Genomic DNA, 19686 nt, shown 5'->3' with positions numbered 1-19686 from the left:
CTGAATATCACTGAATGGTTTCCCAGAAGTGCCTCTTAAACAGGGAATTTAACTTCACTCCTGATATCAGGACGCTGTCACCATTTCATAGCTTTAAGCACATAGGAATAGACTCATGTTCTAAATTGCATTTTTTCTCACAGATTTGCTCTCATTTTTATTTGTGACAAACAAACTTGCTGTGGCCGTCTATATCTTTCATAAATCCTGGTGGAAAATGAGCCTGCTTGGACTACCGGGGAGAAGCCGCAAGATATCTAGAGATCTTTTGATTTGTTTGTTTCTTCTTCCTCCCTTTGTTGCCTGAGCCAATTTTATTCCTGCATGGCTGCAGGGAGCCCTGCATGCCCGCCGTTTGTGGAATTTTACACTTGCGTGTTAGCAGGCTGGACGTGCACCAAGTGGCTCTCACACAATGACAGCAGACAATGTGCTTTGAATTTTCCCTCTCCACAAAGGCCAGTGACCTTTTTCTACTTGCTTGCCTGTTTCCCTGCTGTCCTGTAGCTCACAGATAAGTCACTGTCTGGTTTCTACAGTCCCTTCTGCTTATGTAAGAAATTTCTTTTGCTTTTGATGCAAATTAAGGCCCCTGAATTCTGTCACCCTATAAAAATTGGAGAAGTTGGCAATGCTCTGCCCTCTTCCTCAATGCTGTTAAAGGCTTTATCCAACCCTAAGTTCATGGTTCCCTACTGAAATACAAAGCTTTCAGCAGCCAGGAGTGGCTGGGTGTCAGAAGCCTTTTGGTCAATGCATATGCTTTAACCAGTAAATGTTACTGCCGGGATCATCCAGGGAACACTAATGGTTTCAACTGATCTCTATGGGGTTTCATTTTAAAACAGCTAAGCCAGTTGCTTTGCACAAGTATTTGAAATGAGATGTCTGCAGACACCTCATTTCCATCAGCGGAGAGGCAAAGCTGGGTGATGGCCTTTCTAGTGTATCCAGGGACAGCAAAATGTTGTGCTGTAGCTGTGGGAGGGCTTCTTGGCCACACTGGTCAGGGATGGGCAGCATCAGAAAGAACAGCATTGCCAAATACTTCTCACACCTAGCCTGGTGTAAGCCAGGCTCCTTGACAGAGCTGCAGCAGCAGAGCGAGAGTCTGAGCACAGCTCTAGCCTGCATCGCCACAGGTCAGAGGTCCCACCATACATCCTTGCTGTCCCTATGATGTGACACCGATATAATTAAAGATCTGCTGCTTCCCACTGAGGGCAGAGCTCACCTTTCACCTCAGAATGTAGGCAAAAAGTTCATTCAGACAGGAAAAAGCAGAGCTCAGGTGTGCTCAAACTTATTTTCTTTGTGCAAGTCCAGCTTCCTCCATTTCATTTATTACAATAATGTTTGCCTTCCCACTATACCAAACAAAATAGTTCTCTGGGATCCTCTTTGTTCCTTCCTGTGTTGGTTTCACAGTGGGCTCTCTCAGGATGTGTTCTGGAGAGTTAGTTATTTACAAAACAATGACAAATGTCAGGTAACCTCAGTACACCACACTGTCATCTTAAGGCTCCTGTCCTCTGTTGCTAACACATGCCTCTTGCATGGGCAATAGCATCTGAGGTTTTCACAGCACAGGTGTGAGTGAGGCACCGATTGTGTTACAATTAAAACCTGTTGGAAGAAGGAGCAGGAAGGTTGGCAGGATATATGGTAGAGGAGAGGAGTGTGTCTTTCTCTTTTTCCTTAGTAAGTGATCTGATCTATGGGAGGCATCATTTCATGGGCAGACTATAGTAGAAAATGGCACCGGGCATGGAAAACACCTCCATCCTATGGCTACAACACCTTCTACTCCAGCAAAACCTACGCTTCTCCATGTATTCAGAGACTCAATTGACTTGTGAAGAGCCACAGTTCTTTTCTGTGCTGTTTTGCTGGGAGGAAAACAACTTCTGCTGTGGGAGGACACACAAATGCAGTGTGATGCCTGTGCCTCCCAGCTATTGACATGTACAGTAAATGCAGGTAGCACTGGCTCTGCTGTGGGGAGCAGTCAAGGACAAAAGCAGAGGCAAGCAAGACTGGGTATTGCAACCAAAGCTTGGACAGCTGCATGAGGCAGTGCAGAACATGGCACTAGTATAGTTATCACAGACGCCATGACACCTTTGCCTCCTAGTAATTTTGCTGTCATTAGGTGCTACTCATAATGGGAAATCATGATTTTACTGTGGTTCTGGGTATGTTGTCCATAATTAGCGTGCAGTCCTTTAATGCTAATTACTTTAAGTATTAATTCCTTAAACATCAATTAAAAAATCACGTGGAAAATGTACCTCTTCCTCAAACCAATCATGAATTAACATTGGGGTACTTACAATGTACTACTTAATGTGCTTAATTAGTTAATCTCTGTAAAGGGGTTTCAAATGTGTGAAGAGCTATCAAACTGCTAAGTGCATTATCTTCAATTAATTTTGTGCAACTACATCTTCACTATCAAGAGGGTCTTTAGAATGCCAAGGAAAGGAAAAGTAGACATTGCTTCCAATTTTAAAGTAACTAATAAAAAAATCAATTGAAAGATTATTTGACATGGTGGGAATAATTGTGAACATACCATTTCTTCTGTTTCAGCCAGACTTCAATATGAAAGATTCATAATTCATATCCCTCATCTGCTTTTTCTGGTCTCTGGTTTCTTTGCTTCCATCTTCCCCTGGTCTTAATCCTCTCTCACTTAATATTAACCCTCTGTCTTCCAAACTTGATATTGCATTAGTAAAAACATACAAACAAACGAAATTAAAAAAGAGAATCACAACAAAACAGTTTTCAAACTGTGGAGTCTCTGCCACTGAGTTTACACCCTCACACCAACGCAATAACGAGGCAGCTTGTTCCAAAAGAAGCCTCATGGACTTCACTTCAAAAGGAGATGCTAAAGGTCCATAGCAGAGCTCCTGCCAGAGAACAGGACCAAGTCCAGCCCAGGAAGTCATATAGCATCTCTCCATTCCACCAATGGGGATAAGCTCTTAACATGTCTTTCAAAGTATTCTGTTCTATTTAGAGCTTATATGCTTTGTTAATTATTCTCATTTTACTTCACCCATGAATAATTTGCTTTTAGTAGAATCCTCTCAAAAATCTGACAATGGATTTTTTTCTGCTAATATGCTGTCGAGCTGGCAGCTTTATTTAGGCCAGCTACATTGAATCAGACTTTACCAAGAACCTATTTCCTGGATTATTTTTCTCCTACTGGGCCTAATGAAAGGTAAGAACATTTTTCTTGCTGGGTCTGATATTTTTTAGAGTTTTTCACTTGCCTTTTCTTTCTTTCCCGCAAATGATAAATAATCACTTCCTTGATGACTGCCAGGGTCCCACAAGTTGTGAAAAATTCAGGCAGCTTGTTTAATATCAACTTGCCTGAGCAGTGGTTATGCAGGAGTGTCTCCTTCACAGGGTTTGGATCATTTAAAATGTGTATTTGCAGTATATTTGTATCACATCTGGCATTCACTCAGCAATGTTTTGAAAACCTATTCATTTCCCTTATTTCATTCAAAAGAAACTGGAACAGAGAACAGACTGCTTGATGGCCACAAATTTATTCTCTGCACACTGTAAAGTAACAGCATAACCTGTTGGACAAGGCATTTCACTAGCAAGCCAGAGTTGTGTACAGTGATCCTGAACACCCCACGTTCTCAGGGAAAGAACTTCTGCCACCAAATCTCTCCAACCCTTCCCTAGTTCAGTTTTGTAAAAGGAACCAGTGAAGGATATTCAATCCAGTGGACACTAATTTAGCTGAAGGGCCTGACCTGCTCTAACCAGGATGTCTAATACAAGCATAGGTACCTCAGAGAGCAGCTTGAAAACGGGGCAAATTGATGTTATGGGGTGCAGGAAGTAGAGCAGGATATCAGAAGAAGAAAAGAAAGCAGCTTCTCGCTCTCCCATACCTTCCCCACTGGTTTGTACAAAAGCTTACAGGATCCTTTCTCTTCATCTAGTATATCAATACAGTCCACACCCACAGAAAGTACTACAGGGGTAAGCCAGAAACTGTTCAGAAAAGTCAAGGTTGCCTTGCACCTCAACCTAAGGCCCCCCTGATTTTCCTTCCGTTCCTAAAGGATTAATGTGATTACCAACGATCGTTTCATTCACTTGGGCATTCCTCCTGCCTCTGAAAGAAAGGCAAAGTAGAGCCTTAAGAGACTATCAATCAGATTCGAAAGGAAGAGGTAGGGATGCCTGAATACTGAAGCCTGACTTGTCTGAGGTGCATTTCTACAGAACAAACCTAACTGCAGGAAGTTGACAATACTTAGCTAAAGAAGTGACAGGACAGGGAGGATACAACAAGGTCTCAATGAACAGTCCAGGGTTTTTGCTCCCTCCCCTTCACGGATGTGAAAAATAGAGGAAAAAAAATCATATCCTCTTTTAAGAGTTCCCTTTCATACCAATATTTCCAAGGATCAATTGCCAATAAATTAAGACAAACCCAAACCCACCATTTGTCCTGAGAGCAAGGGAGGATGCACTCCCTCTCTGTCCATGTCATGTCAGAAAAGCAGCTCCAATATGGCCCTCTGGGGCATTCTGTGCCCTCACAGGGGCACTGGTGTGACATAGTTGGCAGGAAAGAGACCCAGTTCCCCACGCAGACGTCCTTTCCACCATGATGGGTTGGAGCTGTCCAGGACCTCTAAGATGTCTCCAGTGCGGAAGCCCAGCTCGTCATGCTCCACAGCATCAAAGTCATACAAGGCACGGACCCATAGTGTTCTCTGGAAAGGAGATAGAAACAGACAGGAAATAATGAACCAGAACTCTCAAAGATCATCCTCCTGTCACCCATCTTGTGCCCAGTACATATGTTCACTAAGAGAGGACAAACCATTCTGAAATTAAGGCAATTAAACCATGAAGTGGCCAAGATGCCAGAAAGGAGGAGTCAATTTACTGGTACACCCAAGGGATGGTGCTTGGCTCCTCAGCAGCCTCGCTGTATTCCTGGGTATTTGCACCATAAGGTGAAAAGTCAGACTGAGAGCTAGTTCTTAGAACATAGTGTTCACATGGCTCCTCCACCCTGTAAGATCAGCCGTAGTAGCCATGTTTGAAGCCAGGTATGGGAGCACAGAGAGCTGCTCCTGCCTGAGTCCTGCTGGGCTCTACACTATCAGTGAATGGGTCTACACAGTGAGTTGGTGCTGGTACAGATATGGAAACATGTCCTCAGCCAGCAGAGGACTATGAGGGATAGATACATCAAGAGAACCAGCACACAGGCGAGTCTAGTGAACATTGTAAAAGAGTGATACTGCTCTTTCAGGTACTTCTGGGGCACAGGGGAGGGTCTTAAACCTTCTTTCGACTCTCCCCAAGGTCAGTCCCTTGAGATCAAAAGGATTTAGGAACTGTTTGGGTGTATTAGTTTGTTTCAGGTGTGCACTTTAATGAACACTATGATCAGATTTTTTTCTTCCAAGAACTTTATTGTAAGAGACTTTGCAGTCTATCTCCCGTTTTGACTGGAAATCAGGTTTTAAAGGTCATAGTGGCTTTTCTGGGAAATTGTTGGTACCCACATCATGGGGCATGGGCAATTTGGGAGGTATATTCTGTGGGCACAAGATGAAGAGATCTGTTAGAAGACAGACAAACTTTTGCTAAATCTTCCATTCAGGGCCCTGCTTAGACATGGCTCCTAGTTATTTGGCTGGACATAAAGACCTTCCTACAGTTGGATTTGTGGCTTCTAGATCACTGAAGGGGTATGGCAGGCAAAAGCACGTTGTTATTCATTGCCACAGCCTCTGAGGGATAAAAACCATTATATTTTGAGCTGGATTATAATGAAGATTTGGGGCTTTTGCCAAAATAAAACATGTCCCTGATTCTCAGTTTGTTCCAAATTTCCTGGTACAATCTGTCCTCTTTCACTCACACTTGAGAAAGGTCTGCTGTCCTTCCCTTCTCTCCTTGGATCTAGATTCTCTGGTTGTTCTGGGCTGTACATTTCCTCAAGGAAGAGGAACGTGCCTTAGGTCACACTCTTAGGAGCTGATGGAGAAATCCTTGTAGTTGGCAGTGAAATCATGGGCTGTGGCAGAGAAAGACACCATGCTTTCTGAATTTGCAGAGCAGGTGCTTACTTATGGACAACTGCCAGGTGTGGATCCAGGTAGGGGAATAGTCTGAGATGTCTGCAGACATGTCTGGATAAGCCTACGTCCACTGTGCTAAAACACTCTGACATAAGGGTGCTAGGTAGTAAGTCCCACTTTGAGGGCATAGTAAGTCCAAAAGACTGTGCCGGGTGGTGACTAGTAGAACTGAGTGATGACAGATCTTCTCAGGACTGGAGCAAAAGTAGTGCAAGAGACAGTGTAAGTACAAGTGCATTGCAAGACAGAAGGAGCACTGTAGCGTGGCACAGTACCGTGAAGCAGCTCTCCATAGGACTTAAAATAAGACTGGCCTTGAGAGCAGTTCGAGAACTGTGCTCATGTAACGGCATAGTCCTACCCTCAGAGTGCCCCAGAAGCAGATTCAAGTGGCTGGAATAGAGTCTTGAGACTCAGAAACATCTTCTAAGATACGTCCCAACAGGCTTAATACGCTAATCCTTATGCAACCTCTGTGCAGGTGACATTGTCCAAAAGAGTTGGCCATTGCTAAGGGACCCACTGAATTGGTCAGATGGGGCCTTCCAGGTACATCACCTACTGGTGTCTGCTGGTAGGTGTCTGTGTGTCTCCATTGCATAGCTGCGGCACTTCCTTGGCTGTGGTCCCTTAGTCCACGCAGCCCATCTTTCCTGTCCAGACTCCCGCCATATCTATCCTAGAAAGAAAACAGCAAGAGAAAAGTAATATAAATACTGGGACATACAAATGAGGGGCTTCCAGAGTCATTGGTGGCCAGGGAGTCAGGGTCCAACCCTCAAGTAAATCATCTTAGATATGTGCTTCCCTGTGCTGCAGTCCTGCAAGCGATGCCCCTAACTAAAGAGGTCACCTGAGGCTGTTCTATTTTGGGTTTTTTTTTAGAAGTTGAAAGTTAAGTGTCCTCAGCTGTGTTCCTCAGCGGCTGGGAAAAGGGGTCAGAAAGGGGCTTTTTTGGCCTCTGGAACTTTCAGGGAAAACCTAAGCCTGTTGTAACTCACAGGTGAAAAAACACACTTGCCAAGGGGATTTTTGCCAATCTGGAGTAATTATGCCCCAGTCCTGCCCACTCCTTGCTCTTCCTCTGTCCCGTATACTGATAGAATGGCAGCAATGCTGATGCAGTTAACTCTATATCTGATGACTCATTACTTTAGTTTTCTTGGGCTGCTCCATGCTGTAAAGTTCAGGGAGCAAGCCTGAGAATCCAGTAGCCCAATTAACCAAAAAAGAAAGAGACGAAATCAGGTTCAAAGAAAAGAACCCATACGATCACACATCTTAAGTCATATCAACACAGATGAGCCCAGAAAGATTGAGAGAGGAAGCAGACAACATCTAGGGAGTAAGTTCTCTTGTGTGTGCACAACTGAGAGGTGCTGAGTGTCTTCATCCCTCCATACCCTTAGTGAATGCACAAAGCTTTTTTATATGATAACGGTGTGACAGAATCTGTTAGGATGTTAGTTCAGGTTGCAGCAGTGCTTCAGTGACACAGGGCCTCATCAGCTGTGTCAACAGAGGGAGGGAAGAACAACAGCTTGTGCTTGCTGTTGCTTGTAAACAGCTTTTGTCCTCTTCATCTTGCTGCTTCCTTTCTTGGACCTACTCTTCCAAAACCTCCCTTGGTCTCAATTGTGCCTTTGTCAGCCTAAAAATTGCTGAGGCTGCCTGAGACTGGAACACGATTTGCACCTCACCTGTCCCTGGCAGAAAGTGAGTGAACTCCATCTGGCTTTGCAGCTGTAAGACTTACTACATGGACACTTCACTCCTATAGTGTTTCTGCTTCATTGTCAAATGTGACTCATGCATAGCACGTGCTCCAAAGAGTGCAGGCGCTCAGCTTTGTCAGAAGCTGTATTATTCCATCAGCAGTCACCTGACAGGCAGCACAGCTTGTCTGATGAGAGAACAGCCGTTTCACAATTGTCCCTGACCTTGCTATGTGGGAGCTCTCATGCTTTACAGGAGATGGTTTTGGATTTCTTCCCTTCAGTAGGACAAGTCCTCTCCTTGGATGACGCTAAATGTCTCTAGCCAGAGACACAAGCCAAACCCTTTGAAAACTATTTCCCTTAAAATTAATCAGGAAGAACTTTGAAGAGAGCACCAGCTACTCCAGTTGTCCTCACCATTCCTATGCAAGCATATGGAACAAAGAAACCTCATACATGAGGGATGCAACATGATGAAAGTGTGCAGAAAGGGCACAGGATAGGGAGGAGGAATGTTTTGAAGAAACCAAACTCTCCTAGGGTTGCCATAGTTATTCTTCATCCCTGTGATGTTTTTTGTGGTGCTATATGTCAGTAGCAAAACTCAGAAAAAAAGAACCAGGCAGCAAGGTTTCATTTAGCTGACAAACTAGAGACAAGTTCCTGAAACTATGTATGTGTGTGCTTGCAAGATTTGGGAGTGGTTTTCTGCACTCTCACTGTATGATACTTTGTGTCCTTTCCTAAGCAAAGCAAAAACATGACATCAGTCTTTGTTTTCCAGTTTTTGGGATGGAGCCCCAAACTCCCTTGGAGTACTCCCAGGGTCACAGTGAAAGGGCCACTGTATACTGACTTCTATTTTTCACTGATTTGGCAATCAGTCACAAATTACAGGACTAAATGAAAGTCCGTATATTTATTACACACCAAAGGAGCTCCCCAGCCAACACCGTCTTCACTGCTACTCCCATATGAAGACCTAACTGACTCTGCTTCCTAAAGCAGGTTCAGGTTGTCAGATTTCTGACAAACTGGCTATTCACTTGCTACCAAGCAATTAAGGTCAATGTTTCATGTGCCGGGGCGTGATGTTCCAGCCCCCCATTCCTGGTAGTACCTGTTCCTGCTGCAGTATAGGGATAGGATGCTCTACGTATCTCTTGGATATAGAAGAATGATCTTCTCCAGCTGTTCCACCCAGGTGGAATCCTTCCCGGCTCATCCGTTCCGAGCTACCACCATGCCTCTCCTGATGGAATAAAGTCAGAAGTGAGGTCAGGTTTTGCTCCCAATCACATCCTTGACTGAATCATTGTACACTGATCACGACCACTACCCTCTACCTTGGAGGTTCTTCCAAGTGAAAGAACCCGCTCCTCTGAGCAGAAGGACAATTCAGGAATTCTGTATTTTTGATCTTTGTCATAGCCATTCTTCATCTGAAGACAAGGTAGTAATGGGAGGTCCTGGGCTGAAAATGTGGCCACTGATGTGAGGACCGTCACAGAAGCCAAGCTCTTTTTGAAAATACTGCCCTTAGACTTCATTTGTCTCTGCACTGAAATCTGTATGTTGCTATCATTTTGTCATATGGCTGTAGCATTTAGAAATTTGAATTGTGAACAGAAACCCCACTGTGACAAGTGCTAAACATACCCTGCTGAGCCCATCACCATAACAAATGTACAGAGTGTTTGCCAAAGCAAACTTGACTCCTGTTCTTTCATTTGCCTGTCTGCATTTCAGAGCAAATGCTGTTCTCTTTCCCTTCCTGCTCACAGTCAGCCCAAACAGGTTGTTTTACTGATATACATGCATACACTCTTCCTTTCTCCTTCCCCAGACAATCCTTCACTGTGATGTCTCTCTCATAGGTTCCATAGCCCTTATTTTTTACCTTACTAATTCTTTTTTAAAGCTCTGCATAAATGGACTAGAAGGAAACAACAACACAAGCCCCTTCTTCAGACTGAAAAATGAAACATCACTCTTTTGGAGTCAGCAAGAATGACCCATATGTAGCCTATAAAACTTTACTGCTGCAGCCAGTGAGTCACGTACTTTCTGCCTTGCTTCTACCTGCACATGCCAGAATCTGTTTCTCAGTAAAGCAGGACTTTGCTTACTGCAGTGACCAGACATGTTCACTCCCAGTACAGTGTGTGCAATGCATAGCAGTCTCTACTATGTCATTTGCTTGTTCCCCTGGCACAAAACCAGGCATTCATCGGACTGGGATTTCCCTGCTTTCTCAAACAAATACTACATCTCCCCTGAACAAGCACAGCTTGTTCCCATATCTGCTATGTTCTTCTCAGCAGTACTTTTCAGTTCCTACCAGTCACTGCTCCAGGTTCTGCCCTCAGTTCCTCCACAGTCATTACTGTGTTCACCCGGTAACAGAAGATGGACGATTCTTCTGAGTAGATAAACTTTCAACTGAAAATGAGCTGTATTCTGGGTGCATTAAAGGACAGTAGGAAACCACACTCAAATTCTTCTCAGACACAACCTACCAGTCAGCTGTGTAGTTACCCTTACGAAATCTAGGCATTTCAATGAGGTAAGTCCTGTTTCCCTTGGATGTGTATGGTGTCTTAGAATTTCAGCTCTGGGGCCTTAGCACAGCTTTAGCAAAGCATCTCTGTGCAGATTTGCAGCACTGCCTGTTGCTATCCAAAACAGAATTAGAAAATTCTGCTCAATTATGTCACTGTACCTACTACTGAATCAACTAAAAATCTATGTTTTAGGGCCCACCAGTATAGGGACGTGACTGGGTTTCTAAGCACAGACTCTCTCCCCTGACACTGAGACAGTGTCATGGGCTGAGTTCCTTCCACAGAAAGGTTTCTTACTGAGACACTACTAAGGATAGTTTGTGTTTACCTTCTCTTCTCGGTTGTTGTCCCTCAGGAAGATCTGCTTCTGCCTGGAGATGGAAGTTGTCCTGTAGTAGTCTACCAGTTTGTTTAGCGAGTGGAATTTCTCTGTCCACAAGTAATAGTTACCCTTTGAATCCCTCATCACTTTGAAGTGTTGCACATCATCTTCATGCCTGGATCCAATTTGGAAAGTGAAAGTTCATCAACCAGATTGCACTTACATTGTTTTTGAAGAAGTCTTTTTCAGAAGGGTACCAAAACTTCTTGCTTGGGCAAATCTAGACTTCTGGAAAGTAAAGCAATGGCAGTCCTTGTGTGTATTGGACCTAGCTGTGGCTCTGTATTTCAAAAGACTCGCCAAGTTACAAACATGGAGTGCTGCAGAGCTGCCCAGTCACAAAGCACTATCAGAACAAAGTACAAGTTTTTAAAGCCTCTCTTTTGAAGTAAAGGCCAGAGGAGCTTTCAGGGACGTGAATAGCTAATAGCTTTATTTCATACTCTGTATGGGAGACAAAAGTGCAGTTGTAGTCTACCCGCTAGCCTCTGCAGGTTCCTGTTAACATCCTGTTAACAGTCTGCACTGACTTCACACCATGGGCATCACCACTACATGCAGACGCAGTCACATGAAGCTATACACTGAGTTTTATAATCATATAATATCTAGTGTAATATCATTACTACTGGTCATTCTTCCTACCCCAAAAAACCCCAAAACAAAACAAACAAAAAAACCCACAAAACCAACCAAACCCCAAACAAAAGACACACACACACACAAAAAAAAAAAAAAAAAAAAAAAAGAAAGAATTATTACCTGCACATTCTGGTAACTTAATACCAGGAACTCAAAACATGCATCTCAGAGGCTACATCTGCACAAATAAAGTGAATGGGTTCCAGGCAGGGTCTGAGTGCTATCCTGGAGTGCTACAGTCACAAAAGCTGTTGAAGTGCTAGCATGGGTTTGGTCTAAACCAAAAGCCCCCCCCTAGATAGTGCTGGGCCATGGTTATGGGGACAGAGTGGACCAGGAACTGTTTACAGTGAGTTGCTTGAATACAGCTGTTCTGTTTTGTGGGGTGAAGAGGGTTTAGCCATATGCATCAGAGCTCTGCCATGCTGCTTGACCTCAGGGTCAGAGAAAGACCCTGACTGTACTTTGTTTCTTGGTGCTTACTGGCTTAGATGTAACCAGAATGTTTTCCTGCATTCCTCACAAATACTTTTTGAGCTCCCTGAATCAGAAAGTGCACACTGCTTGGAAAAAAACATTGCTAATCACTATTTAAAACTGGTTATCGATTGTTAGACTGGAAATTAGTCAAGATTATTTAAGAGCTTGGCTTTGAAGCAAATGCTTTGAGAAGGGCCAGGCTACAACAAGTTGCTGAAATGCAGCTGGGCTGCAAGCAACTAAAAGACATTCCTGTCCAGTGGCTGTTTAGTGACCTGTGAGAAATAAGTTAACAATTTAATAGTAATCTCTTAATGGTACTAGTGGAATTCTTGGGTTCAGTAACCAGAGCTGTCAGGGAATTAAGACAAATGGAAGGCACATGTTTTGCACTGTGGGATACGTCCTATGTAGCACTCTGCTTTGCTGCAGCTCTTTCAGAGAAGTAGGTCACCAGGGGATGCAGCTTTGGAATGGGGCATTCACTGTGTCACTTGAAAAGAGGCAGAAACATTTGGGAATCAGATGCCTAATTTGTTCTCATTCACAACACAGCAGCACTGCCGGTGACTGGCAGCATGCAGACTTCTCAAGAGGCTACGCCACATTAGGAATCCTGTCAAGAGGAGACTAGGGACACCATGAAACTGGAAAAGAAGCAGGAAAATGCTGTGAGCAGCAGATACCTGACAGAGATGGAGAAGTCGCCATGAGAATTCTGACTGGCTCGGACGATGAAGGAGCCAACTCCTTTGCTCATGAGGATGTTCTCTGCTTCGTGGCGGGATATCCTCTCATCAAACCAGCTGTCAAGTGGGAAAAATCATGCAGACGTGAATAAGGAATGTGAATTAAGGCAAGGAACAAAAGAAGCTGAGGATAAGGAGAATGTGAATAAGAAGGGTGGAGAAAAGACGAAACAAAAGGATGAGAGGAGCCCATATGACTACTGCCCTGTACATGCTAAGGTACAGGTTTTTGGTGGGTGCAGACCATTTTCTTTGAGCAGTAAAAACACGTAGATGCAAAGAGAACAATGTAAGCTCTGGCCTGCTAAAAAGCAACACTCAGCTGAAACTGTAATTACAGGCACAGTACAGTAAGGTGTTAGTCAAAGACATTTTAAATTACAAATGTGTACATATATATACACACATAATTCTCAGACATACATCAAATTGCTTTAGGTAAACTGATTAAAATTACTGGACTGTGATGGATATATTGCAAGGGACACACATAATTTTTTAGCAGAAGCAAGCCATGAAAATTTTAGCACTAATAAATTGGTTCCTGTAAGAGTTATAATACCAAAAAATCCCAGAAACATAGAATACATAAGCATACTTATGTAAATTTTGACAAATAATGGTGTAAGGCACTGGAGTAATAAGAAGAAAGTCACCATAAATAGTAAAATAATACAGCATTAATAGGATTTTTTCAGTAGAAAAGAAATCATCATGTACACTTATATATGTCTATTCCACAGCTAATAAGATTTACAATCTGAAGTCTTCTGCTCTTATGTAATGCTTCGTTGCCTGTATTGCATTCAAATTAAGGACTGATAGTTCCATAAGCTGTGTCATTTCCACTTTTGAGTGTCATTATTCTTCTCTTTACTACCACCACAGTTTACTTACATGTCATAGAATCATAGAACGGGTTGAGTTGGATTTTAAGATTAAGGTTGAACTTTAAGATTAACTAGTTCCAACCCCCTGCCATGGGCAGGGACACCTCACACTAGACCATGTCGCCCAAGGCTCTGTCCAACCTGGCCTTGAACACTGCCAGGGATGGGGCATTTACCACTTCTTTGGGCAACCTGTGCCCGTGCCTCACCACCCTCACAGTAAAAAACTTCTTCATTATATCAAACCTGAAGTTCCCTTGTATAAGTTTGAACTCATTACCCCTTGTCATATCGCTTGATGAAGAGTCCCTCTCCAGCATCCATCATTAGCAAAGGGTAATCAGATTTTAATCAGCATTGATAACTGGTCTCAATAATAACTTGACAAGAGAAAGATGAGAAAAAATGGCCCATCAGAAACAGGAGAGTGCTTTCTTCCCTATATCTGGTTCTATCTAACATCTGGCCTGAACTGCTTCAAAGTGCAGACCTGCTATTTTTACAGAAGTGTCAAAGTGGAAGTATTTCTTCACAGCTCTTGCACAGAAAAAGCATCATGAGAAAAATGTGTGTGATAAAAAGAAGCTGCTAGTGTCCTTGCATGATGCTGCAGCCCTGTGAAAGAGCGAACAAGAACAAGTGACTTGGGCGATCTCATCCCCCTTAGGCTCTAAAGTACAAGCCCGTATTTGCACAGCAGACTAATAATACCCTTCAGTTCAGCCAAGCAGGCTGGTTTATGTCCAAAAAGGACAGTAAGTGCCGCCTCCAAAGGGGACACTTACTTGTACCCTCAAAAACCTTGTAACTCCCAGTTCAGCTGCTCAGGGCACCAGTGTGTTACTGCTCTCAGTACTGCGCTTGGTGCATGCTCTGCTTTTTTGCTCCTGAAATGCTGCAGCACTTTTTCAAAGGAGGACAATAAGAGTGGCTTCAGGGAGCATTTCTGCCAACTGAAAGGAAAAGGTTGTAAAAACGCCATGCATTATCATATTTCTGGCACAGGGCCGGACAGCAGATGTAACATGCGTGTAAACAGCTATCAGACCTTTCTGAAAGCACAGTGCCATCTACTCAGTGGAAGAAAGACGTGAAGGTATGCCTATCCTCTGCACTGCGTCTGGGTGTGCAGTCACGACGCGTGGTGAAGGGTGCTTGTGTGTCTGTGTGTGTCTGCACGTGTGTGGGAGCAGGGCGGCATGTCTGGTCTATCATCTCTGTCAATCCATGAGTAACACCAGCTGTCACATTTCGTGTAGCATTGCACTGACCTCTAGTGTATCGAGAGAAACTCACACACGCTTTCCGGGGGGTGGGAATGCGGATGGCAGGGTGCGGAAAAGGGAGTTAATGTCCTTAGGAGTCGTGGGGGGAGGGAGTGAATTACATTTTATAATTCATTTCAGAGAGGTCTCTTGCTCTTCCTTTTGTGTTCAGTCTGTCTCTGTTGTTGCCAAGACTTCACACAGTGACTGTTCTCCTGTTCGAGGAGATCTAAATGCAGGTCCTGCCACATCCCAGTGACATCCCTCTGAGCAACAGTAACAAAGGAGTCACTTGGGAGTGATGGAGAGCACCAAGAACCATTCAGCTCTGAAAGAACAGAGGATGCTTCAGGCTAGAAATGAGGTGTGCTGGCAGAACTGCATATAGCATTATGGCAATCCTTGCCAGCATTAAATCGCAGTATGTTATAACCAGGGCTTCCTCTGTCATGTCTTCCTCTGTGCATGCATGCACGCATGCTCTTGACTGCACGCTGTGGAAATGTGAAATGGTGGTGCACTCGTCTGTGGCACTTACGGGGGAACGTGAAAATCAATGAAGTTCTTAGGAACATAGCCCTCTTGACTTCTGAGCTCAGCCTTGTACCAGTCTTCCTGGGAGCTCAAAACCTGCAATGGAGAGATGGATGGAATAAACGTCTCTCCTGAGAAAGGCAAAAGTAATCAAGAGTCTGGCAGAAACCTAGGATTTCTTCTAAGAATAGAAGAGAACTCCACATACCCTCTACTTCCCACCCACCGTGCAGCCAGGTTAGTAGCTGATGACCTCTTCAGAGTGAACAAAGCAATAGAGAAGGCCAAGTAGAATTAGACAGATTGCTTGTTAACTTTATCCCTTCATGTGAATGCCTGTCCAGGTAGCTGGGGATGCCATCTGCATGTTTCTCTGAAATGGAGAAATTCAGCTCTGAAGGATTTAATAGGGGTTTAAGGAGTTCTCTCTGCTGGTTTTAATTGTTGATACTGGAGCATCTCAGTTTCACAAGGGAGGAAAAAAAGTTTTGTGAAAACTCCTCTGACATGTATGGGTATAGAGTGATATAAAGCTGTATCTGTGTGTGTGTGTGTGTGTTATGACTGCACAGATGTTACTGTGTGCTCTCACATGCCATTTTACCAGAGATTATTCAGTGGGTTAAGTCTTCAGCTGCCCTGAGCTTTGCCAAGGTAGATAAAAGAAGGAGGAAAGGTATTTTAAAGCCATTATTACACTTAAGAGACTGTAGGATTGCATGAAGCCAGCCCTCAGCACACACTGGAGCAGCTTCAAGTGTGCTTATATTAATGTTGACTCTAATGGTCCTTAGGGACTGCACTGCTGACCAGGGACTGTCCAGATTCACTGTTCCCGGACTGATGGCCCTGATATACCCTCAAGCCAGAGGAGAGAGGACAGGAATACAACCACACTGTGATTCTACATTGTGATTTGCAAATGTTTTGCATTTTGATGTTTTGTTTGACATTCCAACTCCTGGGACAGAATTCTGCTTTATGAAATAGAACATGTTTCTGTTCTCTCTGGTTTTGGAGAGGAGCCTGAAAAAGCATGAGCTATGCCAGTTTCAAAAGGAGAAAGCTAGTGGAAAAGACTTAATTTAAAATCTATTGTGAACAATAATAGTACTTGTTTTGTAAGCTAATCTTGAATTTTTGGGAGCCTAACCACTGCTTAGTGTTGGAAACAGGATGTTACTGTCTCTGGGGATGATTCTCCATAGTCCTGCTTGCCATGTAGGTCTTTTTTATGTGTTTGGACACTGAAAGGTTGCGGAATAGAAAGCTGTGGAGTTTCCTGCCTTTATAGTCACTGCTTTCCCCATCTCTAGGTGCCAGATTAAGGCTCTTTTTTGCTGCCATGGCCAACCAAAAATGATAGCTACACCCTGATCGCACTCAGGCTCTGCTCTGTTGGCAGCAAGGTTTCCAGAAAGACCCACCTGCTGGTTCTTGGTACAGGACTGGCAGGTTTCTCTCTGTGTGTCATCCTCTCAGAGAAGGATGTGGGGGGCCTAAGAGGATGGATTTCCTCCTGTCACTGCTGGTTGAGGGCCTCATGTTTCCTGTTTTCTAATCTCTACATCAATACTGTTCATCTTATCTCCTTTATAAATCAGAAAAGACAGCTGGCAGGTTGTGCAGGCAGCAGGAGGGGGCTCGTGACAGGGTATGAATGTATGTGTGCATATGCTAGAAGAGAGATGTTAGGCTAATTTACTGCTACTATGGCTTGGGTGGCAATGGTGTTATCTTGTTCCCCTCAAGGATGTTAAAGCAAGACAGTCTGACTTTTCTGCTAGTGAAGTCTCTGTGACAGCTAATAAGAATACCAATTTGTCGTGTTGATTGGCACTTCTCATCAGTAGCTTCCAACGTACTTTGAAAGGAAGCTCTAGCCTACAATGATTTTACAATAAGGGAAACTGAGGAACAGAAAGGTGATCTGGCCAATACTATCACCCCAGCCAGGGACTTGATGGAAGTCTCCTGAGGAAAAAGATATTAGGTAAAGATCACAGGACAATAGAGACATGGGGACTACTTTTGGTCTAAAGAGGAATTAGGAATGAGTGTTCAGCTAGACTGAAGAGTCAAAGATTTCTCCAGAACCTTCTCATAACCCTTCAGGAAAAGCTGAACTCTGAATGAGTTCTGGGTCCCATCAGCTTTGCCTAAGCTTCAAATATTAAAAGGACAATAAAATAAAAAATGGTGGTGATGGAAGAGACAAGGTTGAGACTCAGTATTTGGTTATTAGCTGGAATAGCTGAGACCATACAGGGAGGGTCCTGTATGCTCCCTGGCCAAACAAGGGTTTAGATCCTATTGCTGTACATCATCCCTTCAGACAGTGGAGGTGTTAGGGCCTTAGAGAAGAGTTACAGAATAGAATCATAGAATGGTTAGAGTTGGTGGTTATATTCAATAGTATTCAATGGTTATACTCAGGCATTTTCAACCTAAACAGGACAGCTATACTGGGACTAAGAAGTGGATTAAATAATGAGGGTGGAGGAGTGTGTGGCTTCATCTGTGGGACTTCGTTAGGGTTAACAAGAGCTGTTCTACCATAACACATGCAAATCAACTTTAAAGATTGCTCTGTATTGTATATGATCAACCCTAGATCAGCCATTCCCCCACTGCTAAATTCCTGGAAGGGTGTGTATAATATTATTAGCGCAGAACCTCTTAAACTTTTCCATTAAGTGTGTAATAGACTGTCTCATGAACATCCATTTGCAATTGCCTAAAACCCCTGTGACAACTAACAGTAATTACTTACAGTGAAAAGTTAGATATAAGTTCTATAATGCATGATAACTATCTTTTAAACAGTTTAAGACCTGGAGGTAAGGAAGACAGCAATGCCTCTGGTCCACACTCATCCTGCCTGCCTTTAGACATAGTAAATGCGGTCGTCCTAGACTGCCTATATATAGTCAATGAAAACAGACAGGACCCTCAAAATCTGTCTACTGAAGAACTGGATTTCTGCCACAGCAAAAGTACTTAGCCTTCTCTGCTGAGTGCTGGAGGACTGCAGGGCAGCTAAATCCATAGTTTATGGACTTAAAATCAAGTGAAGTAGACACAGACTCAAGTGACCTGGGAATTGTTGTTTGACCTATAGCAAGCCCCATGGGAGACAAGTATCCTGCATTTTTATCCCAGTTTATAGATGTCTTCACCTGTTCTGTCAAGGAAAATGGAAGCATAGAAAGATCTGTCAGTACTCTCAGAAATGCCTGGGGCTCCACTTACCTTCAGCATATCTCCAGCCTGGAAGCTCAACTCATCCTCTCCAGAAGCACTGAAATCAAACTTGGCGATGGCTTCCATACTATGTCTTGGTGGCAGACCAAAGCTGGAAGAAGTATATGCTCGTCAACATCAGCTGGGACTGCTGAGTCTAGCCTCTAGAGAGCTTGTAGGCAATGCTGTGATTTGTACATGGATGAGCATGCATCAATCTTTGGTAGACATTAGTTACTAGACATGGAAAGACATTAGCAGCTAAAAGAGATGGCATGGCTAAGAGGCTATAATTAGCTCAAATCAATAGCTGAAACAACTTACTGTGCATACTTATTCCAACAGTTCTCTTTGTAGCAATCTCATGGAGAAGTTTGCATACATCACCCAAATAAGCTGGTAGCAGGGAAAAACTTTCTGTATAGACCAACCACTACTCTGTCACAGTTCCAAGTAATGCGAATGACTGTAATGCAACAGAAGAATGCATTTCTCTCTACAGTGACTTACTCTTTGTCTCAAGAGTAAGACGAATAGTGGAAAAACGAAAAAAAAAAAACCCAACCAAACCAACAACTTAAAAAAAAAAAAAAACCAACCAAACCAACAACATTTTTTCTTCAACAAGGGGCACAATACTGAAGGTTGAGAGAGTCTTTTGTCTGATGGCTTAGCATGGATAACTTTCAGCTTGGGAAAACTGTTTGCAGAAAGTCTGTATTCCCTTATTTTGGAGCAGGCAGAGAGTGAAACTGTAGTACTGACAAATTTAAGGCATGCATTTACCCTACCTCAGTGTTGGAACCCGGGAGCCTGAAATGTACCAGCCAGCCTGCAAACCAAAGCCTGCTTTTCATCAGCGAGCAGATGTGGCAGGGGAAGTAGCAACGTAAACTTTGCTTCTTCACCACTTCCTGCTTATGTAACTCAGACGTACCCAAGCAGGACCACTTCTATAATCAAGAGAGTTACTGATTTCCTGCGGCTGGAACACAGATCCTGCAACCCAGTGGTGAGGCTGCCAGTGGCAAGACAAGAAATAGTGAAGTAGTGCAACACTAGGCAAGTGCACT

At 43.5% G+C, this 19686-nt stretch overlaps 1 protein-coding gene across 1 annotated transcript; it reads right to left on the bottom strand.

Moving 5' to 3' along the window:
• Positions 1-4583: 4583 nt before the first annotated feature.
• GRAP2 (GRB2-related adaptor protein 2) lies at positions 4584-18700 on the bottom strand. Its single transcript, XM_010010687.1, has 7 exons — positions 18623-18700; positions 15375-15466; positions 12619-12738; positions 10757-10925; positions 8985-9116; positions 6709-6825; positions 4584-4763 (listed from the first exon to the last, which is right to left on the bottom strand). The coding sequence occupies exons 1-7, from the start codon at positions 18698-18700 to the stop codon at positions 4584-4586; spliced, it is 888 nt and encodes a 295-aa protein (XP_010008989.1).
• Between the last annotated feature and the right edge of the window lie 986 nt (positions 18701-19686).

This window comes from Nestor notabilis, unplaced genomic scaffold (genome assembly GCF_000696875.1).
Source record: "Nestor notabilis isolate BGI_N333 unplaced genomic scaffold, ASM69687v1 scaffold3963, whole genome shotgun sequence".
NCBI classification, from domain to species: Eukaryota; Metazoa; Chordata; class Aves; order Psittaciformes; family Psittacidae; genus Nestor; species Nestor notabilis.
Note: the sequence above shows the minus strand (reverse complement) of the source record. Positions and strands in the feature narration are given on the sequence as shown.